Source organism: Cinclus cinclus, chromosome Z, assembly GCF_963662255.1.
Source record: "Cinclus cinclus chromosome Z, bCinCin1.1, whole genome shotgun sequence".
Lineage (NCBI taxonomy): Eukaryota > Metazoa > Chordata > Aves > Passeriformes > Cinclidae > Cinclus > Cinclus cinclus.
In genome coordinates, this window is record NC_085084.1 from 71,197,265 (window position 1) to 71,225,024 (window position 27,760).

At 37.6% G+C, this 27,760-nt stretch overlaps 1 protein-coding gene across 2 annotated transcripts; it reads left to right on the forward strand.

Annotated features, from left to right (window-relative positions):
- Positions 1–626: 626 nt before the first annotated feature.
- Positions 627–27,613, forward strand: PAIP1 (poly(A) binding protein interacting protein 1). 2 transcript variants are annotated; one of them, XM_062512954.1, is made up of 12 exons: positions 627–670; positions 2,007–2,124; positions 5,382–5,563; positions 10,958–11,146; positions 14,411–14,523; positions 17,615–17,726; positions 19,302–19,427; positions 21,564–21,670; positions 23,503–23,620; positions 23,750–23,804; positions 24,449–24,542; positions 26,193–27,613. In XM_062512954.1, the coding sequence occupies exons 2-12, from the start codon at positions 2,094–2,096 to the stop codon at positions 26,284–26,286; spliced, it is 1,221 nt and encodes a 406-aa protein (XP_062368938.1). In that variant the 5' UTR covers positions 627–670; positions 2,007–2,093; the 3' UTR covers positions 26,287–27,613. The 2 variants fall into 2 exon arrangements, with proteins under 2 accessions (XP_062368938.1, XP_062368937.1); XM_062512953.1 differs by lacking the exons at positions 627–670; positions 2,007–2,124 and adding an exon at positions 3,794–4,001.
- The last annotated feature ends 147 nt before the right edge of the window (positions 27,614–27,760 follow it).

The following is a 27,760-nucleotide window of genomic DNA, read 5'->3' on the forward strand; positions in this document are numbered from 1 at the left end:
CAGCCGCCCCCTTCCCGCCCCGCCCCGCTCCGCTCCCGCGGGCCCCTTCCCGAGCCGCCTGTCTCCTCCCGCACGTCTGCCCTGCCACGCTCGCTCCCTTCCGCCCGACAGCGGGACACCGCTGTCCGCTCCCCACCGGCGGCTGGCCCCCGCACACACCGGGAGAACGAGGGGGAGGCGGTGCCGGCGCAGCCCCACACGACGCGGCGCACAACCCCACACAGAGCCCCCCACACGCTCCGCCCGCAGGGAGCCCCGCACACAGCCCCGCACGGAACCTCCCGCACGCTCCTCCCGCAGGGAGCCCCGCACAGAGCCCCTCACACAGCGCCGCACACGCACCGCCGCAGCCCCACACGACGCCGCGCTCCCACCCGCGGTGCCGCCGCCGCGGCTCCGACCGACCTTGGGGCGGGGCGGGGGTGGGCCCGCGCCCGCCAACCCGGAAGGACTGAGGGGCACGCGGGGGTCGGGCGGCGCGTCACGCGGCGTCTGAGGGGCGGCGGCGCGGGGTGCGCGGTCCCGGCCGAGCCCGCGGCGCCGGCAGCGACGGAGCGCGGTGAACGCGCCGGACCGCCCCTGGCTGGCCGCGGCGGGGAGCAGAAGGTCGGGGCCGGCGAGGAGACGTGCCGAAACGCGCGTGTTGGACGTGGGTATAACGCCATAGCACGTAGGTGGTGTGTCCTCTTCGTTATTGTTACTTCCCAAAATGCGTGATAAAGCAGCGAGGTGTCGGAGTGGTGGGTGCAGTACGGAATCAGAAAATGGGGAGCTGTGTCAGCTTTGGGCATCAGGAGGAATTTCTTAGCAGAAAGGGTGATCAGATGTTGGGGTGGGAGGTGGCGGAGTCGCCGTCGCTGGGGGTGTTCGAGGAAAGAATGATCGTGGCGCTCGGCGCCGTGGTCTGGTTGTCGTGGTGATGCTCGCTCGTAGGCTGGACTCGATGATCCCAGCGGTCTTTCCCAACTTAATCGATTATGTGCTTCTGTGATTCTATAGCTGTTGAAATAATGCATGGCTGGATGGAGAGCGCATGGGGTTGGAGAGGCAGTTCCAGAGGACAGCAGCCACACTGTCCATTGCCTCCATGTAATGTCTTCAGACGATCCTGCATATATTGTCTTACTTCACACAATCTGTAGGTTCCATGTATGAGTTAAGGGTATTTGTTTTGGGTTGTTTTAAATTTACTTAAGTCCGTGTAGCTGCTCATGCAAACTACGTGTTGCTGGAGGTATCACACAGCTTCCAGACTTGTAAATGGTGACTTAGCAAGTTAAGCACTGAAAACATGAGAGTTACCCTTAGAGTGATTAATAGGGTACTCTACTACTAAGTGTTCATTACTGTACACCTGAACAAGCTTGTGTGAAACCTGTAGAACTTTAGAGCTACAGATTATACCTGTGCTTTATGTCTTGGGCTCAATAACCATTGACTCCTTCAACAACGTGTCTCATTAGTGTAGTAGTGACTGGAATAATTCCAGCTATTAGCAATAAATTGCACTTCAAAAGCTAGAACCAGCCCTCTCAATTTTTCTAATTAGAAATACCTTATCAGCATTAAAAAAAAAAAAAAAAAGAGAGCACGTAAAAATGCTTGTATTCTGAGGAGTAGTGACAAGGTTACAGTGCATGACTTCTTGGCACCAGGCTCTGAAGGTATGTGTGGATTTGGTTCTGAACTAAGTTTCAGATTATTCAGTAAGACACTTAGGACAAAGCAGGTATCTCCTAGTGGCTGCCCAGAAGTGTATTTGGTGAAAGTTTTAATCCCTTTAATCATTGGGTGCTTAGGGTGGGTCTGTCTAGTTTACTGATCTCGGGGGTTCTGCTGTGTGGTCTCAGAGGCTTGAAGTAATTCACAGGACTTCAGCTACTCAGGCCAAAACATTCTAAGCATAATGTTAAGCAGTCTAAAGGGCTGTGTACTGTTGTAGGAAGTATTTGGGGGTTGTCATTTTGGAATTAACTACCTGATTATTTTTCTGAATTTTGTTTTAGGTGTCTACACTAGGTAGAGGAAATTGGGTTCCTGACCAAACACAACTGCGTTCATGCAAACTTAAGTAGTGCATCTATAAGAAAAATATGGATTTGGGATCACATTCCACTTTAAATGGTAAGTAGTTGCCAAAGGGTCATTAAATTAATATAATATAAAATGTCTGCAAAGTGAAAAGAATTCACACTTATGTATGAAGGTGAAAACTTGTCCTGTTCAGTAACTTAAGGCATCCAGTTACTCTTAGGTGTATACCTTAAAGAATGAGATTTGCTAACATGAAAGATTGGCATATTCAAAAGTGATCCCAGTATATAATGATGGAGTATTTAGTCTTTCATCTTTATGTTAATATGAGCTTTTCATTCTCCTCCTGGAAAGGCAAAGTCTACAAATGTGGACAGAGGTCCCAATATAGACATTAAAACTGGAGCTGAATTAACACAAGAACACTGAATATTTTTAATGTAGAAATTTAGTACCTAATTTGTGATTTTTAAAGAATTGGTGATGCTGCTTAAAATAGTTTTGACAATGGTTAACACAAGTGAAGTATTACAATTTTTTTAAAGACTCATTCAAAACATCCTGCATCAGCTCTCATTCCAGTTGCAGAGTATAGATTTATTAGTTTGCCATTCTGTATTTCCAGAAGGGTTGCCTAGGAACAGTTTCCCCATGAGCCTCATTAATTTTAACTTGTGACACCTTTAATGTCTGGCCACCTTCTTATCTCACCAAAAATCTGTCCAATTCCTGCCTTGGGGAACTAACAAATATTTTATACCCTCCCCTGTTAATAATTTAAAATGGTAACATGTAATAATAAATCGAATAGGAACTTGACTTCTAAAGACACTATTTTACAATCCAATTGGATTTTTTAAAAAATACAAGACAGTGCTATTCTGATTTTTAATAATGTTTCATACATACTCTTTTCATCCCTTCATGAGGGGTGAGCAGAGTTTGACCCAGTGCCACACAATCTTTTGCTTTTGTCTGTGGCAGGAACAAGTGGCAGGGGCAGCACAGACCAGACTGCTCAGGGAGACAAAATATAAACTCTGATCACACTTGCCCTCCTCATCTTGAAAGGCTGTTGTGACACAGAGTTTGCAAAACAAGTAGAGCAAGACTTTGGACTGAAATTGAACAAGAATATCTGAATTAAATTGTAAATGGACATGTGAGTTGAACCATTCAGAGCTTATGAGATAATATTAGGCATTACATGGACCGTATTCTTCGGCTGATTCCTATTGGCATGGGAGGTAGTTGTTAAACATTAAATCAGAAGAGCATATGTTATCACGAGTAAATTAGGCATGAAAATATATCATTCTGGACAAATATATTTTCATTAAGTAGCCCTAACTGTACAATAGTGCGGAGGCTTAACTATGGGGTTAAACTTGGAATTTCGCCTGCAGCTTTTCCATCCTTTTCTGGTGAAAACAGCTGTGTATGCACAGCGTGGCTGATGCACCTGTGGCTGCAGCTCTTCCGTTGTAGCTGAAGCTTTGGCCCTGCCACGGTCACCTCGCCCCGCTGGTTACCGTGGAGATGCAGGCGCAGGGAATACGGTGCCTTTGGAAACGCCGTTTCCAGGCTGCCGCGGGCTCGGGGCGGGCGCGGCCATCGCGGCGCTGCGCGGGGGTGAAACCGAAAGTGCGGGGTAGGGGCGGGCCCGCGCTCTGCCCGCCCCCCGCGGCCGGCCCGCCCGCCCCGCTCAGCTCCGCTCCGCTCCTCCCTCCCATGAGCGCCCGAGCCGCCCGGCCTCAGCATGTCGGAGAGTTTCGACCGAACGCCGGGTGCCGGCCGGGGCCGCGGGTGCGGCGCGCCGGAGAGCGGCGGCGGGGCCCGAACCCCGGGCAGCGCGTCCCGCGGTTCGGGCTCGGCCGAGGAGCAGCAGCACCAGCCGGGCGGCCTCTTCCCGCAGCAGGAACCATTGCGGCCTCCGAAGACGGCGCCCCTGGGCACCGGGATGGCAGGTACGGGCTGCTCTCCCCGCTCGTTCTTTTCGCGGGGCTCCCCGCGGGGGCACCGGCGGCTGCCCTCGGGAGCGCGGTCCCGTTCCCGGCTGTGCGGTGCGGGCACCGCGCCGAGGCCGGGTCCGCGTGGTGAGCCCTGGGGGCCGGCGGACACCTGGCTGGCTAGGGAGGGGTAAGAGGAAGAAAACCAAAGAGAATCATGTGATGCGCGGTGCAGTCGCTCACCGCCTGCTGACCGATGCCCAGCCTGTCCTCCGGCAACAATTGACCATTCCTGGCCAACTCCCCCCCAGTTTATATACTGAACGTCATGTTCTGTGGTATGGATTATCCCTGTGGCCGGTTCGGGTCAGCTGGCCAGTCTTTGCTGCCTCCCTGCTTCTTGTACATCTGCTCACCATCAGAGCGTGGGAAACTCATGTTATCAACACTTGCCTCATACTGAATCCAAAACAAAGTGCCCTACCAGCTAGCAAGAAGAAAATTAACTCTATCCCAGCTGAAACCAGTATACTGGGTTATGGACCTGGACCAGGTAAAGGTGTGATGTTGTATTGCAGCTGCTTGCAATACTCTTGGTCCTTTCCCCCCTTTTGTGCCCCCACATCTGAGTATGCTTTTTATCCATCTTTTAATCTGACTGCAGATGGTCTCAGCCTTCCCCCTACTGAAGAATTCCAGTCTGTTTGCAAAAAAAAAAAAAAAAAAATCTAACCCAACATTAACAAAGCAATGTTTGTTGGTTGGCATTTTCAGGTAGGTATCAGATTCTGTTTTCAATAAACTTATGAGCTAGTCTGTAAAGAGAGGTTTGGAAAATAGTGTTTTAAAAACACTTCAGCTGGATATTTTGGCAAATCATCTATAAGAACAACAATAGCCAAGTATCCTTGAGCATTTTCTTGAATAGAAGTGTTGGTAAAAATGAGTGATGTCTGTCATGTATTGTCCTTCTAAATGTATCTTGTGTTTGTATCTAAAATCTATGAAAAATCACTGGATAATCAAATGTTTTAAAGCAGATTTACTAGTTACTTAGGTAACTCTTAGAAAACATGTTTTCATAGAAAAGAAGTTTTTTTCCTTCTTCTTTCTGATGTTTTGTCACCTGCACATGAACACTGTTTATTTTATACCACATAGAAAGACATCTAGAGTGTGCTTAAATGAATATCCATACCTAAGAATAAGCAATGAAACCTCTGTGTTTAAAGTTAGCCTATGTATGTAAAGGAAGTATATAGTAAAATCATGGTTTAAGTTTTAAAAAAAAGTATGTATGCATATGTATATAGATACATATATATTCTCTGTTTTCTCTGTGTGAATACGTACTAATTTAGTGATTTCTAAGACAAGCTGTAAACAAAAATTTTTCAGAGCACCTGCAAAACACAGGAATTCCATCTGGATCTCAAGACAAAGTTTCAGTTCTTGATTCTGGAGCAGAAATGGCTGCATCTCAGTCAGCTGTGGATCCTGTAGCAACATCAAACTTGTCTGTTAAAGCACCTGAATTTTATCCACCAGGATACCACCAGAACTTCAATCAGAATTTCACAGTGAGTGTTTTAACTTTGTTCTTTAGTATGTGCCAATTTACTTGTATTCAAATTAGTAATGTTTTCTTGATATCTTTTATGTCAGATAATTTGAATTCTGTATTTGCTGGAAAGATGCAACAAATCTGATGATCACTTAGCATCTTGGCTGGAACTCTGGAAGTTGTAATGGGTGAATATTATGATGTACATGAGAGCCTCTGCTATGGGATATTTTGCCAAAGTTTGCTGCAGATAATCACATTCGTTTTTGACTATACCAGGCATTGGTTACATCTAACATAAAAGTAAACTGTTTTTTTAGTGACTACCTCTGTTGTAGTTATATCTATACTGTATTTTAAGTGAAAGTATAGCTTCACTTTTATGCAAAATTCACAGGTTTTTTAAGAAAGCATGGGAGAAAACTTGAACTTTTAGCTTTTCTGAGCACAGGCTTTGCCTTTCCTGAATTTCCTGTGCCACAGGTACAATTCGTCATGACTGCCTTAGCTGGTGTACCATCATGTGTCTTAATTCCTTCAGTGGTGGTGTATCTCCAAAGGGTAAAAAAGTGTTAGGCTCATTCCTAGTAGTTACCTACCCACACACCTAATAAGAAATGTATTTCCAACCATTTGTAGATGCATCACATAATAAAAGCTGTTACTTTTCTTTTCTACTCCATTGTCTACCATGTTACTGTTTCAGTAATTCTACTCCAGGGAAGATCTTTATGAATTCTTGGAATATCCTTTTGTTATGCAAGCAGACTCTGGTGCTATATCTAAACAGGTGGGAACTTGTGCAAATACAATCAAGTGATTAAGAAAAGGGAATGCTGAAAAAAACCAGATTTTTAATAACTGATAGAAAATACTTCATTAGAATGCTAAATGTGGTGGCTTGGCATTTTGAAGTCTTTTCTTCACTGGTAAAATTGATATAATTGATATTATGTCATTATTATTATATTGATACTACTAGAAAATCGATATAATTATTATAATTGATATATCAATTGATATAATTGATAATACTTTAATATTACCAGCTTTGCCTTTTTAATGTATGTAATTATTGTCCTGTATAATAAAGCCTACAGCCAATGTACAATTGTTAACAATGCCAATGTGAACGTGCTTTGGTGAGTTGATAATGTAGGGGGGGGGAAAAACCTACTTTGCCCCAGCACTGGTTACATGTTTTCCATAAATAAAGTGTTTCAGTTTCAAGACAAAGTAAAAACCCAAACAACCTTTCCAATAGCATACATAGTGCACTCTTAAAACTGCAAAGTTTCAATGCAAACAAGGTTGCTTTTCAGCTGTTTTGCAAAAACACATAAGCATGTGGGAGTTCCTGGTTGCTATGTTGTTGGAATCAGCTATGAATATGACTCATCTATTAATAAAAATATCTCTGAAAACATCTTGCAGGGACTTTAATCACAATATGATACACATAAAACAGTGGTATTTTTCTTTCATACTTCACTATTACAAAATCTGGTGGTTTTTTTTTTTTTTTTTGGTTTAGTAACTGAAGGAATTTTATAAACAGGGCTCACAAAATTTAGCACACTTCACAGTTACACTGATTTTGACTATGAGTTTTAAAATTTGAATCAAAACAAAGTTTTGAGAAACTTATTTTTTTACTTAAAATGAGTACTTTTCAGCTTTCATTCATTAATATCCCTGAATTTTAGATCTGAAATATTGTATTTCTCTTATAAAATATACAGTTGTTTTGCAATAGCTAAAAACATTTATTCTTTTTAAAAATAGTGTTATTTTCTTGTTTGATTGTGCACTATTATAATTACTGTGTCTGTCCAAGTAACATTTGATAATGGGTCAGTTAATTTCCAGTCTTTCCAGTTTTTGATGCTCAAAACTCTCAATTACCCCTGAAGATGGTTTGAGGAGTACAGCTTACAAGGTTTACTAGAGTTTTCAGAAAAACTTTATGAGGGCTTTGAAGAAAGGAATGGAATTAATGGAATAAATAACAGGAATAAATATTTGGAATTCTCTGTTTGTATCCGGAGTCCAACTCATGGGAAATTGTAGGTGTCTGCAGCAGAACTAGTGACTAGATAGCTTTGGATTGCCAGTAGGAAGCATCAGATTTGTTCCTTGGAATGGCTGTACGATAATAATATGGCTGTTACTCCATCAGATGGGCATGATGTTGTTACTTCACAGCTTTTCGAGTGTGATTTTTGTTATTTTAGGTTTCCACAATCCTTTGCTCCTGCTTTTTTCTCTTTCAACTTCAGAAATTTCCATTAGAAGACCAAGGATGAGAGTGCCACTTAACTTCATTCAACATGCATAGGTGGTTTTGTATATGCAACAGTACTTGGGTTTGCAACAACTTTTTTGGAAACTTGTTGAGTTCGTATAACTGAAGGGGAAAAAAAGATTGTTCCTAAGAAGTCCAAAGAAAAATCAAATCAATGATGTTATTAGTGACTAAATTTGTAAGTGGAAATGTGAATTTACTAGACAAAGGAAAACAGCTATCAGTACATATACCAAAACTGAGCCTTAGGAACAGATTTGTCTTGTGAATCTTTGCTATGTACTTTCTAGTTTCTCTTTATGTAAAGCAGAGGAGTTTTGGTACTTATTTAGCTTTCTACTCTTATGTATGTAAACTCATGAACTGACACATAATAAAAGAGAGGCAAATCTATAATATTTTCATCAGTTACTCTTCTGTTGTGAATAATCCAGAATCCCATCCTATAGCTATCAAAGATTAGAGAAAGAAATTGGAGTGCTGGCTTGATGGAGTAATTATTAAAATTCACAGAAAATTTCTAATTGATTTTTGTGGGTTTAAATTGTACCTTTGTAGGGATGTGTAATCTTACAGGCTTCTGTTAGCCAACTCCTCTTGAAAAATAATCAAGAGCCATTTGCTTTGTTTTACATGGGTTGATACATTGCATAGTTCTACCTTTAATGTTAAATTTTAAAATCTGACAATGAAATATATAAGAACTTCATCTGGAAGCTATTGGGCTAAATTTAGTTAGTTTTTAAAGTATCAAGAATAAATAATTTTAGTAAAGTGGTGTGTTTCTGAATTTTTAAGGTACTCATTTTTCTCTCCCATTTGTTCAGTTCCCTGGCATAGTTGCTGAAACCTAGACTTCTTTTGAAGTTGCCTGTTTAGTAGATAGAAGAATATGGTACAGTTTAGTTCTCTGTGTTTAGCCTCTTAATTACAAACTGGAAGTTAGAGTACACAACAGGAACACCAGTACACCAAATGGTGTAATTGCCGAAGTACACCAAATTGCAAATTCCTTGCAAAACAAGGATGTTCTCCAAGACTGGATTCTTGCCAAGTAAGTGTGAGAGGAAGATACCTTCCTCTCTGCTGAATGAGGATCTTGTAACAATCTGATGGCTGTCAGAAGGAGCAGCTTCTTTTACTAGCTACAGCAATTGCATGCTCTGCAGCCTGGCTGGAGAGTTTTCAGACAGGTTGTTTGGAGAGATGCTAGTTCAGCTGTATGTGATTAAGCTGCAGTAGCTGCACAGTAATGTAATTGCTCTGTGAAGCAAATTAGTTTTAAATTTATTGTGCAGAGCTCCTACTGGGCTGTTTGAAATTGTTTTAAAAATGTTGATTTCCTTTAGTGAAGGAGAGTGTGTAGCAAGTCATATATAGGCCTGATAACCTTTACTTTTTCGATTTGTAAGCTCCAAGCCTAGAATCATAGAAAACTTTGTTAGAAAGGACCTCTAAAGTGCCCATTCTCCAATCCTCAAGCTGTCAAAAGCTGTATGGTGTAATAATTTGCCTCTATTTCCATAAACCCATATGATATTTCCTATTTCTGGTGGGCAATACTGAGTTATTTAGACTTCAGTGTCATTAACTGGCATATCTTCTACTTAATTAAATATCATAGGAAATCTTTCTAGTTACACTGATGTGTGCTCCACCTCACTAACTTATGACATGTCTGAATGATTTTGGAAAGTCTGCTTTTTTTTACCCATACATTCTTCACAAATTATGAAATTAATATCACCATGTGATTTTCAACAATGTGTATCTGTCTTTCTCATAGTTCATACCCAGCTAGAAAACTTTCACAGATCCATGTCTCTTCCCAGTATAGGAGGGATAGGCATTTTGAAGACAAAATAATGGAAAATCCCTATTAAGGGAGTAGAAGGGAGATGGGGAGAATATAGTCATAATCCTTGTCAATACATTTATGTACACTAAAGAAAAAGTGCTTTATCATTTTAGCTCAGCTTTACTGTAGATACCCTTTAAACTTTTTTAAATGGTAGTATAATTGAGAATTCTGATTTTCTTTATTTTACTCTTATGTCTTGAATTGCTAATTGTAAGTCATTTTTTTACAAGTGCCTCTTCAGGCTCCTTCTTGCATTTCTGAAATCTATGAGGTGCTTTACACAATATTTTGTTAGTGTGACAAAATGATTTTTTTTTTTTTTGTACTGTGTTACTATTAGTGGCATTACAAAATATGCTGCTTTATTTGCTATTCCCTTCATATACCAGCATGATAATCTGGAACGGTATTGACTTTAGATACTCTTACACAGATTCATTTCTGAATGGACAAAATCAGTGTTCTGTTCCATTGGTGGCAGCACAAATATCAATTAAGTGATACTGAGTAGCCCCTCCTCTCTTTAGAGAGCAAGTGTGTTTACTGTCTTGTCTGGTTGTAAATGTCCGTGGCTGTAAATTAATGCAATTCCATTTGAATCGTTTCATTTCATGCCTTTTAATCTGTCATCTTTTGCCAAGAGATGCAAATACACTGACTTTAAAATATTATTTTTTCCTTATTATACTTCTTACATGTAAATACTATGTATTTATTGTATTTCTTTAATTGTTCTTCCTTCTGCATATTTTTGGAGCACTATACACACTGTCTAAACACAAAATACTTTGTTTCAGATTTTCCATTATTTTTCCTTCTGTGGTTCATAAATCTACAGTACAGTTAGTGTCCACACTAGGAATGGGTGTTGAGCCTCAGTCTGTAATTCTACCCTTAACAGATAAATTTACTTTGTTTGTTAGTTAATCTGGCAAAAAATTTGAGAAACTTACTTCTTTTTAATCCATCTTTTTATGTACTTTACTGGTAGACCCTAAGGTCTGTAAAAATACTTTGCCTGGTTCTTATGGTGGTTGGACTACAGGAGGTTTCTGAGGTCTACACTTCAGGAGGTATTGAGGCTATGCTCTGTAAAAATGTTGAAGTGAACTGTGTAATAAAGATCTCTATCAAATATTCAGAGACTCAAAACTAAGGACTGTGTGGTTATTTCTGGACATAGAAGGGGTAACAGTTATTCAAGGTTGTTTTTAAGTAGTTGGTATGTTCTTTCACATCTATAGGATTCCTCCTTTGAAGATAGATGCGATGGCTATCTGACTCTGGCAGAATATGTACAAGACTTCCTAAATCACCTCATGGAGCAACCAGGCTGTTTTGAAACGGAAATAGAGCAGTTTGCTGAAACACTGAATGGCTGGGTTATTGCAGATGAAGCTTTGCAAGAACTTGTTGAACTCATCTATCAGCAGGTAATGTATTCTGTCTTACAGGATGGACATTATGCCTCTCTTACCCAGTGTCCAAGATAGGCATTCCAGTATATGTTACACTATTGTATCAATGTATTATTTTAATGATTTGATTTTTTTCCTTTTAGACTAAAATATATAGGGAATGATTTTGCTCAGTAAATTGGAATGGTAGCTCAGATTTGGGATGCCTGAATTGTATATGTTTTCCCAGTTTGCTCTTTTTCCTTTGTTGTGTGTTTGTATCTCCTGGGTAACATACTACTGTTGAAATTTGGGTAAATTAAAGGAAGTTATATTTTAATTTCTCTGAAGACTGAAGAAACTTATACAATGTTGAACACTTTTATTCTCTTGTGCAAAAAAATTCTTCATAGTCCTAAGATACTTTTAATTCCTAGGTGTTTAAAAAAGTTAAATTCATACCTACTATACACACCACTCTTTGGGAAATGCTTCTTCATTGCCAGGTTTTTTTCTTTATTTGAAATATACCTATTTCAGTACAGCATAATTGGAGAAAATGAAAGCTTCTCTAAGGGTAACTAGGTCCAGTCCCATTGATGGCCATGGTAATGAGGACAGAGACCTTGAGCTGAACTTTGCACTAATTGGGGGAGCCATTGGAAAGAACAGCTTAATATGTGTTGCTTAGCAAATGAGCTGCTGTTACTGTTTGCAGAGAATGAAGCCATGCTTCTGGCTTACTCTCTATTATGTTGGGTGTCTCACAATTTCACAGGTTTGTTGCTTTCAAGTTCTACCTTGAATGCAGACTTTTACTCAAGTGCAGATACCTGCAGAATATTTTAATCTGGTGTAGGTAGAAGTGGAATGACCGGTTGGTCATTGTACAGAACTGTAGAGTCTCAGGTTTCTTATTATTATACAGAATTAATGCAAATTTAATTGAGATCAGTCTAGTTAGACATGATGATCTCCTGTGCTGCATTTGGCAGCATCATTTTCTGATTCTTTATTTGAACCCATCAAGGATACTTTACAAAGAGATTAAAATATTCCACATAACCTTATTGGAAGAAAAAAGGGATTTTATGCTATTTTTAACTTCCTGTATTTTAAATACTTTGATTTTCATTTAATAGAAGTATTTAATGTTGCCTCTTCCTCTCTGCTTCCCTATAAAAACAAGTTCAGCATTAGGGTTTACTGTGAATTCCTCAACTGAGAAGCTCAGTGTTAGCCTGAAATTACATGAAAAATAAACCTTAATGCCAAAAAGCTATGCTACTATCCAAAAGCATCTAATTTTAGATATGTTGTATGTCAGGCTAGCATAGTGTTTAAGCAAAGCAACTGTGCTTATTTTTCTTCTGTCTTGAGCAGAAGCTCAAGTATTTCTCTCCTGGCTTTTCACAAAACAATTAAAATTGCTGAAATTTATAAACATCTGCTTCAATTATACAAATTTGACCTGACTAAGCAGATCTACAGAAGCTAGGTTTGTAATGGAAATACAGTAAAATGACATAAACCCAAGTCCTGTAGGGTCTTGCCTTTAGCTCTGTATAAGGTATCTTAGCCTGTCTATAAATATTAATTATATGCTTACATTCGTATTTATGTCTGAACAGAATTCTTTTGGTCTTCCAAAAGCTGGACACTGACTTCATAGTTTAAGAACCTTGACTGTTGTCTAGTTAACACAGTGGATTGCTCCTGTTAGAGCAACTAGAGTTTCTCAAGATATGTGTTGGTAGATTAGCCTTCACGCTTAGACTTTTTTGGATTAGAGATAAAGTGGTGTTACCAGCAATAATTGTTCCTAGCATGTGGTTTTGCAATATAATGATTGATCATTAGGAAGACACAGGGTGGATTTTTTTTTTGTCTGTGTGTGCTTCACCAGGTCATTTTACCTAAAATTTAATTATTTCAATGTTTGGTGCAACCACAGTACAGACCAACTAATAAGGGAGATGATGTTTTAAAAATACAGATGAGGTTTGAAGAACTTGTGTAGGTGTTTGGGTGTTTTAAGTTTTTGTTTGCTGGGGGTTTATTGGGTTGGGTATTTTTTTGCTAGGAAAAGGTATTAAAAAGGGTCACCTTATAAAAAAGGGGTACCTCTTCTAGTCAGAGCAATTGATTGAACCAAAGCACCAGTCTTTTTAGGTAGTTCACATGCCTCTTACTGGAAAGTGAATTCCGTTTGTCTGTCTTAATTTCTTACACTTGTTGTATCTTTCAAAGACACTTAATGTTTTTCCCAGCAACTCTATGCATATAGTAAAATTATATATTTTTCTCTGTCTTAAAGAGGTAGCTAGGTACAATTGCATTAGCAAGACTTTTTTTTTCAAACATGTTGGAACAGTTCAAACATGCAGACATATCTATAGCATTGATAGATGAACAAGATATAAAAAAAAAAGTTCAAAGATGATAAAACCGAAGGAGAGGTTTACTGAATTCTTATCCTCATTTTCTTTGGGGCAGAGCTGGTGAACTTATTTGAAGCAGAACCTCTATTCACTGAAACCTCATCTGAGAAATAATCTGAAATTCAGGTGTTGTTAGAGGAGACTTGAAAATGAGTGAACACTAATAAATTGCCATCTCTTTAAATTCTGAATTATCAGATTAAAACCAAAGCTTTTTTACACAATATCATTCCTAGCTCATTTTTTTTAGATCACAAAGGTGTTCAGTAGTAACAGGACTTGTATTTTTAAAAAAAGATCCATCAAGAGCTGTTAATTTTAATGGTGTAGTTTCTGCAGATTGCTGGAGCATGTATGGGAGAAACTATTTCTCTTTACTTGTCATGTTCTTATTTTTATCTTGCGTATTAACCATGGCTAAACAAGATTATAGAATAAATAATTTACAGACTGAAGGAAGACATCTTTTTATGATGTTTGAATGTACTCACTGTTCATTGAGAGAGTATGTGTTTTTGAAAAAATAAGCAGTCTGTAAGCCACTTTGAGACACTCTTTAGTTGAGGATCACAGTGCAGGAGTAGAGTTACATGAAGACGTGGCATAATGCTGATTGTTTTCTTAGAGCCACAGAATCAGAGTATAATGAACTTTTAAGTTCTGCTGAAATTCATGGCAAAATGTTGAAGCAATACAAAAGTCAACGTGGCGAATAGTAATTATTATTTGTTTATTTTCTGCTCTTGAGTTGTCTGATTAATATTAAGCATGGATTTCAAAAAAGGTTTTAAAATTTTTTCCTGGTAGCCTAATCATTAGTTTTAGAAATAATGTATTTTTCCATTTTTTGTTTTGGAAGGCCACATCTGTCCCAAATTTTTCATACATGGGAGCACGGTTGTGTAACTATCTATCTCACCATCTAACCATTAGTCCACAAAGTGGGAACTTCCGACAGCTTCTGCTTCAAAGGTCAGTATCAGTCACTTTAAGCCTGTTATTCTCTTCAGTTAGGTTTTTCTGGTTTGTATGTTAACTCTTCCTGTTGCATACAAAGAGGTACTTATTTAAAATCATAGTAGAGATTGAAGAGTATCAAAACACAGGTACGTGCTGTGTATGGAACATAAGCATTTTAAGATATTTAAATATTTTTAAATATAAAGATAGGACTCCATTTGAAGTTCTGTGGGATCTTTTGAACTGAGTATATTAGACTGATTCCCAAAATAATGCAAATCAGAAAGTTAATCTACTTCAAAAGTATACTAAATGCACATATAGGTACTGTCCTTGTCCTTTGACTCTTGCCTGCACTTTCTTCATTGTGTTTTTTTCTTTGTGCTTTTGGTTTATCCCTGGAATTGCTGTGTAAGGTTTATTCATGGATTGGTTAACTGACTTTTTATCTATGAAATAGATGTATAAAATCCAGAATAATAAATTTATTCAGTTTCAGTTACTACAGATTTCTTAGCCTAATAATGGTTAGACTTTGTAGTTGACAAAAATGCAACATTTTTAAATTATTATATATCTATTCAAATATTATTGCATGACATTTGAAGAAGTACTGTACTTGAACACTTCAGAATTCTTTTGAAACTTGCCTTTTTCCTTTTATTTAAAGACATTTGGCCTTCTAAGCATCTAGTGTGCCTCTTATTTGAAAAGATTTTACTGTAGTACAGCAGAAGTGTGGTAAACTTTTACTGTAGTGCATTCCAATGGTCTTTTATCAGGAGTGGAATGTTGTGGTTTAACTTGGCAGGTAGCTAAACAGCTGGCAGCCCCTCACTCACTTCCTCCACTCTCCCACTGAGATAGGCAAGAGAACTGGGGGCAGAACAAATAAAATTCATGGGTTGAGATAAAGATATTTTATTAGGACAGAAAAGGATGGGAATATAATAACAGTGATAAAAGAATTAGCATATACAAAACAAGAGACGCACCATGTAGTTGCTCAGCACCCACGATGCCCAGACAGTACCTGAGCAGCAGCCCCCAGGCAGCTTTCTTTCCTTTCATAAGGGCCACATGGGATGGAATACCTGTGTGGTCAGCATGGGGTCAGTTGTGTCTGCCCTCATCTTCACCCCAGCCTCCTCACTGGTGAGGTGAGAAGCAGAAGAGTCCTTAATGTAGTGCAACACTGTGAAGCAACAGCTAAAACCAGGGCATGCAGAAGCTGAAAATACTCATTTTTCACTCAGGTTTTTGTTGTTGTTGTTGTTTTGTTTATTTGTCTCTTTTTTTCTTTCAAAGTTGTTGCATTTTTTTTAACTGTGTGTTACTTGAACATGAAAGGAAATCCCTGCTAATGTTGCATTTTCTGATTCTTGGTTTTGAAGCAAATCCAATGGATAACATTAACATTCTGAAGCCATGAACTTAAGGTTGCTTATGTTTTGCTTGCTAATATGGATGAAACTGGGAGCAGGAAAGGTGTGTGCAGATAAACAGCCTAATAATGTGACCACAGAGAGGTTGTCTTCTATTTTCTCAATGAAGTTTCTACTTGAAATTTTGTATTTCAGCTCTTAAGATTCTTAAGTTTCTCCACTGTTTCTCAATCCATTACACAATCATTCAGAATACATTAAAATTTGTCTGGTTTTCCTTATATCTCAAATATTTTTAAATTTTGTTTTTGTACTGTAATGTAAATTTGTGTATTTTTAGCACAGTTGCTGAATACTAGAAAAATTACTTCACTGCCATATTATGTTAATCTTATTTTTTGTATTTATATTTAAATTACAGAATGATAGAATTATTTGGGTTGGAAGGGACCTTAAGAATCATCTAGTTCCAAACCCCTCTGCCCTGGGCAAGGAACCTTCCTCTGGACCAGGTTGCTCAGAGCCCCATACAGCCTGGCTTTAAACACAGGGATGGGGCATCCACAGCTTCTAAGGGCAGTCTGTCTCAGTACCTCACCACATGCACAGTTAAAAATTTCATCCTCATGTCTAATCTAAACCTGCCCTCTCTTAGTTTGAAGCCATTCTCCTTTTTCCCATCACTACCTGCCCATGTGAAAAGTCCTTCTCCCATCCTCTTGTGGGCTCCTTTTATGTACTGGAAGGTGCTACAAGGTGTCACTGATGCCTTCTCTTCTCCCAGATGAGCAATCCCAGCTCTCTCAGCCCTTGCCCATAGGAGAGATGTTCAGGCCCTGTGGTCACCTTAGTGGCCTCCTGATCTCACTCAATATATCTGTGTTCTCCCTGCTCAGAGGATCCCAGTTCTGGATGCAATGCTCCAGGGGGGTCTCAGCAGAGCAGAGGGGCAGAACCTCCTCATCACCTGCTGCCCACACTGCTCTGGTTGCAGGATATAACTGGCTTTCTGGGCTTTAAGCATGCACTGTCACACCGATCTCCTCATCACCCAACACCCCAAGTCCTTGGCAGGACTGTTCTCAACCACTTCCCTGCCTAAGCTGTTCTTCATACTTGGGATTACCCTGACCTCTATGCAGAACCTTACACTAGGCCTTGTTGAACTTCACGGGTTGCACAGGGCCACCTCTCAAGCTTGTCAGGGTCCCTCTTGTGTGCCATCCCTTCCCTCTGGAGTGTCATATAACACTGCTCAGCTCAGTGTCATGAATTATGTAGCACTGTCACTTAACATGGCAAGATAAATTTATCAAATAAGTGTAAAGGCATCTAAGACCATGTGATAAGCACCCTGAAGAGGGGAGCATGTCTACTTTATTTCTTTGGGCATTGGCTGCCTGTGTTTCTATTGCATATCCTGGACCCGTGTTCAATTGTATAACTGTATTAATTTCTACATGCTCTAAGTTGTTCTATTTAATTTTGCTGCATCACATATCTCAGTGCTTAAAGACATAACCATGTAATCATGTGTTCCTCTAAAAGGATGCAAATCCACTTCTTTTTTTTTTTGTGAGGGCCTTTCATTCCCTTCACAGATTATATATCCCAGCACTCAGCATGAAACAGTTTTCATGCAGTTCATTCTAAAAGAGTAGCATGTTACATATGTTGGAATGGCTACAGGTGGTATAATTGTGTTTTAATTTTTGCAGGTGTCGAACGGAGTACGAAAACAGAGATGAAGCTACTAAAGGGGATGAGACTACTAGAAAACAATTTCATGCCTTTGTGCTGTTCTTAGCTGAACTTTATCTTAACCTAGAGGTAAGAATGTTGGGTGTCACAAGGCTCTTCACAAATTTTTTGTTGTGTATAGGTAAACACTGAAATGGACTATAATTTGAGGTGTTTTTTCTAGAGGCAGAGGGCAGTAAGGTAAAAGAACTTTATAACAGTTTCATTATAATGCATATGTCCAAGAAACACATAAACAATAAAGGACAAGATCATTAGAAGAGAAATGTATAAAATTGAAGTATAAGAATTCGTGGGACGAACCAACCACAAACAACTTTGAAATTAAGCTTTTGGTATTTTCTTTTACTGGCAAAACCCCCAGATGACTATACTTAACCAACATATCAAATGTTATTAAATGCCTAACAGAAGCAGATCAGGATTACACATGAATTACATTACACATGTAATTCAGTATTCAGGTACTAATAAGAAGTGTTAACAAACCCTTGAGGCAGATGTGAAAATCCTCAAAATGAGGAATTAAAAATGCAGACTTTTAAAGATATTTCTTCTGATGGTTGAGTCTTTGGCTCATGCATGAAGTATGCAATCTTGATTTAGATTTGTTTTCTGTATCTATGATCTGTACAATGTTTTTTATTATTTTTATGCCTGTGCATTCACACAAAGTTCACTTCCTGCTGTTGTGTAGTTAAAAATATACATTTGGCTTGATTATTTCAGTGGTTTGATTTAAACAAACACTAGAAAAATGCTCTGCTGGCATGAAGAAAATCCTTCTCTGACTCTTCCATTTCTGGACCATAAGTGGTCCTTGAAATCTACTTTTCACTTGGTAGAAGAAAAAAGGAAGATTTTCAATGACTTTGGAACAGGGGAAGTTGTCCATTTTTGGAGTATACCATATTCCTTAGAGTATACCATTTGGCTTTAAATAATTTTCCATAATTTTTTAATTATGTAAAGACTGCCTTCTAGAAGTAAGCTACCACTGCTGTAGAGAATAAGTAATGCAGTGTGGAAAAGAGTATGAGGTTCTGGGAATCTAGTATTTTTTGGACCATTCGGTGGGCTTTTGGTAGCTTTTCTTAGCAATTTGTTAGCAGTGAAACAAAACTCTAGACATGCATTGTTATGCCAGAACTGTAAGGGCATTACAGTAAGTTTTCTGCTGACACCGAGCTGTGTGGTACAGTCAGTGTGCTGTGGAGGGAAGGGATTCCACCCAGAGGGAACCAGACAGGCTTGGGAGCTGGGACAATGCAAACAAGGTCAAGCGCAAGGTACTCATCTGGGCCAGGCACAAATACAGGCTGGATGGAGAATCAGTCAAGAGCAGCTCTGCTGAGGGCTTGGGGTGTTGATGGATGAGGACCTCAACAAAACATGCTGAAGATGTATGGTCAGCAGATTGAGGTAGATGATGGCCTAGATGATGTTTAGGTCCCTTCCAACACAAACCATTCTTTGATTCCATGAAAGTCTGTGTTTTAAAAATGGTTACAGTATTTGGCATATAGAGGTCAACTATGTTGATCACAATCCAAATCATACAGCACTCAAGGAAGAAAATGTACCTAAATTAATTTCTAAAACTTAAATCTTTTAAATATTGGGGGGGTTGTATATGTTTTGCAGATTAAAGGAACAAAGGGACAGGTTACACGGGCAGAAATTCTTCAAGAAGGCCTTCGGGAACTACTGAATGCACTCTTCTCTAATCCTGTGGACAGTAATTTGATATGTGCAGTGAAACTACTGAAGGTGAGACAGTAGTTCTAAAAGAAAAAAAAATAAAGCTTTTTAAACTGTCTAGCTTTAATAATGGGTATAGTAGAGTAAATTGCAAACGAGGAAGTATTTATAGGGGTTTATGCTTTAGCACAGCAAGCTTCTTTTTTTGTTTTCCTTAGTTCCATTAGGACATTGAGCCAGTAAAAAAAGTAATTAGATGCTCTAAAAACAAATCAAGTCTTATTTGTGTACAAATGAGCAACAGAACTGAAGTTAAGGTGCAAAGGAGTAAATGCTTCATTTAGATCTCATTTTGCTGCTTCTGGTGTGGGATAAAACAGTAACCAATCTAAATGAATTGTGAGATCTTAGGTATACTCTGTGTTCTGAAGGACACTTGGCCATTGGGGTCCAGCACTTTTTGTGGCAAAAGGTTCTTAATGTTACTTTACATTCTAAACATGGCTTCGTGCTGTGTTGTCTGTGTCATTACTATTGCACAAATATATAGATTTCTCTTTCATGTTGAAAATAAACCCCTTTGCTCATAACCCATACCTTTTCTTGTAAAATGGTTAGCCTCTATGTAGGAGAAACTCTTATCTTCACTAGGTATCATTCCACTTGTACTTGGGAGAGCAGTTTAAATTAGGAATGAATGTTAAGTACTAAACAGTATTTTTCTGAAGATTGTTCATTGGCTTGTTTGCTTTTCCTCATTCTCTACCCTTCCTCCTACTCCACTGCTCCACTTCATCTTCTTTTGATATCATAAACAGAGAGTAGGGAAGAGAGATTTCTGTAATTTAAAACCTTGATTTCAAGTTTGGATGTTCAAGGAGGTTGCTTCTCACGCAGCAAGTGTGAGAATTTGCCCAACGAGCACACTCACTCCTGTGATCAGTCCTTATGTTAGCAGTTGTTCCCTGAGGCAAGGCTCACCGAAGAACCTTTTTAAGCAGCAGTACACAAATCAGGAAGCTTTAGTGCAGCAAAGAAGAAAAGAAGAAGAAAACATATAAAAAAGAAAAAGAAAGAAGAAAACCTGTAGAAACAAAAGAAGAAAAATTGTTTTATGATGCACTTCTATATCTAAAAGGTGTTACAGAACAAAGAGACTCTGTTTTTTCATGCAAGTATTTTCTGATATTTTACAGTATCTACAAATGTTGAGTATATATGTAGCTACACTGGGCTACCTTATGAAACTTCTGTTTCCCTACTGAAGCAATAAATGTCTCATTTTATCTTTTCCATTTAATACAGTGATAGATCCAGATTTTTTCTGTTTGTTGTGCAGTATGTGTATTTTTAATTAATCTTGATGCTATTACCTAATTATCCGGGATTAAGGTAAAACCACTGTGGAATACTCTGAATGCCAAGCAAATGCTGACTAATATACTTGCTTTTCTCTTGGGATTTTATCCCTTTATGTTAGTGCCATTCCAAGAATTTTTGATCATGTGATATTTATGCCGAGGAGATTGCTATTAGTGGCAAACTAATGTTTTTTTCTGATTTAACTCCTCCTGTACAACTATTGGGCAATTAAGTACCTATTATTGTAGTAAAAGGCTTTCATGCATAGCTACTCTAGACTGACTGTTGGTAAAGCTTTCCTGGCAGCAGCTGTAGCCTCATAAACTTTCATGTATTGAAGTTCAGGTTGGCTTCTTCATATAATTCTGGTCTCCTTTATATATATACCCAGATGAAATTCTCTGGCATGTGTGATGCTGGCCAAGTTGATGGAATTGTTTCTAAAGTTCAGTAAAGTATTTGCTGTTGTCACGTAAACTGGTGGAAAAAGCTGCAAAAATAAGATTTAAAGGAAATAAAGGATGGTAGTATGTACTTAAATCAATTAAGATATGACTAGTGACAATGAAGAGTTGTTTCTAAATCATTTCAAAACTGAAACAAGTGGCTGTGAACTTCTAGGTAAATAAATATTGGACATAGAGCTCCTATGCTGTCTGTAGTTTAAAATAAACTACTTTTGAGGTCTCTTAATCTGTTTAGCAAAGAGATACAGGCAGCTGGGACCATCAGCCATCAGGTAGTCCAAGTGTCATGAATTGTTATAGAATCAAGAGTCTTAAGTTGAATGTTTATTAAGGATTTCTGATTTTCTTTAAAAAAATACTAATCCCTTGTCTTTAGTTGACAGGTTCTGTTTTAGAAGATGCCTGGAAAGAAAAAGGAAAGAATGATATGGAAGAAATTATTCAGAGAATTGAAAATGTTGTCTTGGATGCCAACTGTAGCAGGTGAGAAGATAAATTTATGTGCAGTGTTTTGTTATATGAAAAAGAGCACCTTGAAAAATCTTCAGCTATACTGAACAGGTGCAAAAAATTATCTTTAAAACTTGTATTTATGAAAATTTATATGATGTATAGGTAATTTTTCCTTGTTAAAAAAAAGTGTTTTTCAGTTGAAGGGTAACGTGGATTTTTTGGCAGTTGGGTTGATTTTGTTTTGAGGTGGGGTTTTTTTGTATTTTAGTTTTTAATAGAGATTCAACTTCTACCATATGGTTGGGTTTTTTTAACCTATTAGGTCTTGATATCTTCAGTTAGTGCTTTACTAGTTAGTGCTTTAAAGCAAGTATATACAAAGAGAAAATAGGGGTAATATCTCAAAGTTTATACTTCTAATTTTGAATTGAATAGGATTAAGTAAATACAAACAGTACTAAATATGTAGCAGTATTAAATACATACAAATTATTATAAATGTAAAGGCAAAATGAAATATACTTTGTGGTTTGATTTTTTTTTCCTTTTTTTTTTTTTTTTTTTTTTCCTGAGGAGCACACCTTTTTGCAAACTTACTAGAATACCTGTAGTGGGCTCAGACACTGATCTCTTGCCATATGGAGGGAGGCCAAGAGTAGCTCATAACATATGTGGATTGTAATTGAGTTGCTACCAAGGAGGATGAGGAAATTTTTGCTTCATAAACCAAAATAGATGGCACAAGCTGAAGCTTCAAAGATATAGAACAACAAACTAATTTTGATGCCTTTTTGTTGGTCCTAAAATCATGAGCTGGACACAGGTTACAAAAGGGGTTATCCTGCTTAGGTTCCTTAGGTGCACAACTCAGAAGATGGAAAAGCACTGAAGATGAGCACCCAGCACAACATGTATACAATTTCTGTATGTTTAGCCAATTAGCATAACAGACAGGCATCCCCAAGAGATACAAGTGGTGAGATAATTCCCCCCCGAAGGAAACCCTTCCTGAATTCCTCCCCCCAGATAGGAACTAAACTTTGTTTATGAAAATGTGTGAGAGAGCTAATTTCAGCCTTGGCTTCCCAGAGAATATAACACTGGACCACCAGCTTGGAGCTGCTGAAGAATTTCTTTTGTCTTGCTGTCCAATAGAGTAGATAAAATGCCAGCTACAAATGCTGTAATAGGCTACAGAACTACAAATATACATGTAAAGAATATAGAGAATATGTAAAAGAAAACAAGGCAAAAATCAATTTGGCATAAATTTCAGCTGGGAAAATAACTGAAAATTTCATTTATGTTTTCTTTAATGATACTTTTCTCCACAGACTAGCCTAAAAGAAGAAGGCATTCTCTCTTATTTTAGGGATGAAATGGGTGTTGGTATCTAATGTGCTGTGGGCATTACTTCTTACTTTTGATTAAAACATTTCAGTATGATGAAGAGGACTAAAGTTAGGAGCATAGAACAGATAATTAAAATAAAATTTGAAGATCATCTCCCTTTCTTTCCCAGTATTATCCTTTTATCAAAAAGGAATTTGTTCTTTAACTTGTACCACAAGGTGTGCTAGCTCAGTAAAACCTACAGCAATTTCCTTTTTCATATGAGCTCCTTACTTAACAGCAGAAGAAGTGGAGAGGGTGAATATCTCATAATTTACACATAAAAAGTAGACTTGCAGTTGTAAAATTTAATTCAAAATTATCTACACACTGGACCAAATTTTGTCCTTGTTAAACTTAAACTTGTGTTTTTGGATGGATTTAACTATCTTGTATTTGCACAATAAGAGAAGCCAAGTTTCTTGCTTGTCACAAAACATTCTAACTTTTGTTGTGCTTCTCTATTTCAGAGATGTGAAACACATGCTTCTGAAACTAGTAGAACTGCGATCTAGTAATTGGGGTAGAGTTCATGGAACAACACCACATGCAGAAGCTACCCCTGAAAATGACCCAAACTATTTTATGGTAAGAATATATGGACATTTCAGTTCCTTAATTTGAGTTTGGTTTGACTCATAGACAATTGCATTACCCAACACTACAAATCTCTTTTTCTCTGAAAACATGTAACTTTCTGTATGACTTCATTTTTAGAATGAACCAACATTTTACACTTCTGATGGTGTTCCTTTCACTGCAGCAGACCCAGGTATGGCACAAATTTAGGTTACCTTCTTCTCAATCTTCTTTAAAAAGATGTAATTGAGTTATGGCCTGTTGAAGAACATAAAATGTTATTCTTCAAGAATCTAAAACCTATGCAACTTAAAAGACAAAATTCTACCTGAATTCCTGGTTTGGTGGAGGACATGATTTATTCTGTGTTAAAGAATAATTTAAGTTAAATTTAATTAATTAAATTAAAAGTGTTAAAGAATGTTTGAAATGGAGAATATACATTTGAGTTCATATAGGTCAGAAGAACTTGCTCAGTAATCCACAGCATCTGGTGTTTCAGAAAGCCAGAAATATTCTAGTCTTGTTTTGTTTGTCCATTGTTAGTATCAAAATCAAATAAAAATCCTTGGTTTCTTTATCTGTAATCCAAGCACAACATGGCATACCATCATTTGAGGTGAAGACATCTGTCACTACCTTTACAATTCTATGGGAAGTTAGACGTCATTCCTAGTCATCTATTCATGTCCTGAGAAAACACTGCAGAAGGAGCTTTTCCTGTTAATATGTTTCCTGCATTTTATGGTTTCATTAACTAGCCAATTTTCAAACTCTATGTATTTCTGTTAATTTGGATTACTAGTCTGTTACTCAGTCTCATTTTCACTTTGCCAGATTATCAAGAAAAATACCAAGAGCTGCTTGAAAGAGAGGATTTGTTTCCACATTATGAAGAAAATGGAGCAGATCTGTCAGGACCTGGAGAGCTGTATGTTTTCTTTTTTAGTGACGTAATTTTTTAATAATAGTTATTTTTACTGTGATACCATGATAGTGCAGACTTAGGATTCCTAGGTTGACAAAAGTGAAACTAAATAATGTAATTCTTACTTACTTCTACACTGAATGTATTTGGGTTTAAATTGGGTTTTAATCATACAAGTTTGAAACCTATTTCATGTTTATTCTACTGAGTATGGTATTTACATTTCAGATGTTTATGCACATGTACAAACATACTTCTGCATTTAAAAAAAGAAATTGCAAGCAAACTGAAGCACAAAGCCTTCAAGTGTTTGTTGTGAGGCAACCTAAATTTATTTGATTGTTGTGTATGAACATCCCAGCAAGAAATGATTACTGAATTTCCAGTGTCTTTCACTTTAACACTTTCTCCCCATAGCCTAAGTACTAGTCCCTTCAATTAAAGGGCTACTCAGTATCCCTGTAGAGCAAGAAAAGCAACCTAATGGCAAAAGGGAAAGCAATAGGTCAGAATATAGTCTTAACTTTTTGGTACCCATTTATAAGTAAGAAGTATGTAAAATAAGTAGAAAAAATATGGTCTAATATAAATTGCTCTGAGCTCTATGCTCAGAAAGGAGGACTTTGGGACCATGATTTGACACACAAAAACATTTTCAGTGTTGTTTTTATGTGCGATAAGAGTGCAGTCCTGGATCAGTATTATTTTAGTAAATTTGAAAACTTTCAGTTTGTACCTAGCTGAGGGGAATGTCAAGACCTTTGGAAGATATATTAGACATGTCATCAGAAATCAATAAGCTCATACTGAAGGGAAAAAAAATACCCATGTGAACCTCTGCTTAGAAGAAAAATGCAAATTGGAGACAGACAGCAGTTAAAAAACACAGCAAATGCTAAGAGTGACATGTACAACACTGATTCAGCCTTTAAGCAAGGTGACTGTAACCTTCTTTGTTGAAGGCTTAAGAAAAGCTTAGACAAATGTCTGCTGATTCTCTGTCAGCTATTTCTTATGACTGACTTGAGGGAAGAGGGTCCTGTGTGAGGGCTCTTTCTTCTGAAGGATACACTTCTACAAGAACAAGGGAACAAATGAGAAATACACAGATTGCTTCCTCAATGCACAACAGTTTGAAGCAAAAAAACTTTTCTTACACATTTTCTATTATCTTCTTTTACATATCAACAAACAGGAATTAAGGGTTTCTGTATTTAATGTATTCTGTCTTTGAATGAGGAAGTTGACCAAGCGAAATTACACTAATATGTTAGTAGTTATGTTCTTTTGTAAATGGAGCAGTACTGATGCACTATTAAATTTTCGGAAGCTTGGATTTCATTATTGCATTTTCTATCATCTTGGGAACTATTTCTGTCTTTTACACTGGGCAGCATAAGATGATCTAAAAAGGTGGCAAACACTGTGGTATTTGTACATAACCTGTTCTGCTTTGAGGTTTCTGTTTATTTGTTTTCCTAGTACTCATTATTTTTTACTTTTCACTCCCTTTAAGAAAATGTCGTAAATAACAGTAATTTATAAAGCTGTGTTTTATTCTTGACATCTGCACAAATTCTAAAATTCTGTTTGCTCTGAAAATCTGTATGTAAGCTTAACACCTTTGGTGATTTTTTTTTTCCCCCCCTGCAGGTATTTTGATGAGATTGATGATGAGATGGATCCAGAAATTGAAGAAGCATATGAAAAATTCTGTCTAGAATCAGAACATAAGAGAAAACAGTGAGATGTTATGTATTAATGTTAGTTTATTTAACTACTTTAGGTATGCTTAGAGTGAAGGGGGACACAAAACATTTGTACCAAAATGAGAAACTTGAGTTTCTCCAAGTATTAAAGTTACACAATTTCCATTTTGTTTAACAGAATCTGCCAAAAAATGTAAACTTATGCCCTGTAACTTAAAATGTTGTGTATATATCATAGTTTATTTTGTGAAAAAATGTTTTTTGAACACTGTTTTGGCTGCAATAAAAAATATTTAAAAGTTATAATTGAAATTAAAACTTAATGGGGATCTGTCCCATAAAACTTCCCTTGAGGAAGAAAGGGAAAGAATAATGATCTGAATTTGCTTGCTTGTTTGCTTTAGTATATATTGGGATTTACTCATCCTATTTACCATATACAATATATCTTGCATTTACTTCCTTCACTTCCCCCCACCAAGAAGAGTGTGATCCAAATAAGAAAGAATTTTTTTTTCTGTATATCACGATCATGAAAAGTGGCTTGTGAAAGTTTTGTGCGTGAGTTTTTCTTTTGTTCATTCCTTTATTTTTTTCTTCTTTCAAAACACACATGGGTGAGGTTGGGACTTTTCTTTTTTCCTGGAATAAATATGTTACATGTTGATATGTGAAAAAGCAAGCAGTATTTTGGAAGTGAGGTGCTTTCAAGATCTTTGGTTCAGATAAGCTTATTTTCAAATCTACAAGAAAAAGCTATTCTGTAATTTGTTGTGTTCTTCAAGGCAATAGTAATACAGTTATGTTCTAAACCATGCTTCTCAAGGGTATGTGCAGTACTTTTTTTTTCTGCTTTTTTTTTCTAGTAATGTATCTAACATGTCTAACCTTTTGCAACCCTTGTAACTTTCTTTTATTCTTCTAATTTTATGTAGTTTGATTTGATTTTGTAGTTGGAGTAAATTCACATATTTCATAAATGTTAACATTCTGAAGTCAACTGCGCTTTTTTTTTGACTCCATATAATCATGTTACTTTTCCTAGGATACTCCATTGTTGTTGTTGCCAAACTTGGTTGAATTGTTTCCTGTTACCTGTTGCTGGTTAGACTTGAGTAGAAATCTTTACCAAAAACAAACACAAGTATTTCCCAACATTTAGCTACTCTAAAGAACACGCATTGTAAATATGCATGTAAATAATTCTGATAATATTTCACTGTTATTTGTTTGGTTAAATAAGTTGTGCATCTGCTAGTAGAGTAAGCAGTGGCTGTTTTCTGGATGTTTATTTAACATACTTATTTAGGTTGGAGTTTTGGAAAATAAAATTTAACTAGCTTAATTTCCTTTGGTATAATATCACTACCTTGTCTTCTTGCTTTAAAACAAAAACAATTTTTTATCATCTTCAAACTCCTTCACTGAGCACTCCTTTCTCAAAAGTACACAGTTGCAAAGACAATTATCTTTTGATTCTTGCTGGAAAAATAAAATATCAAAATGCAGTAT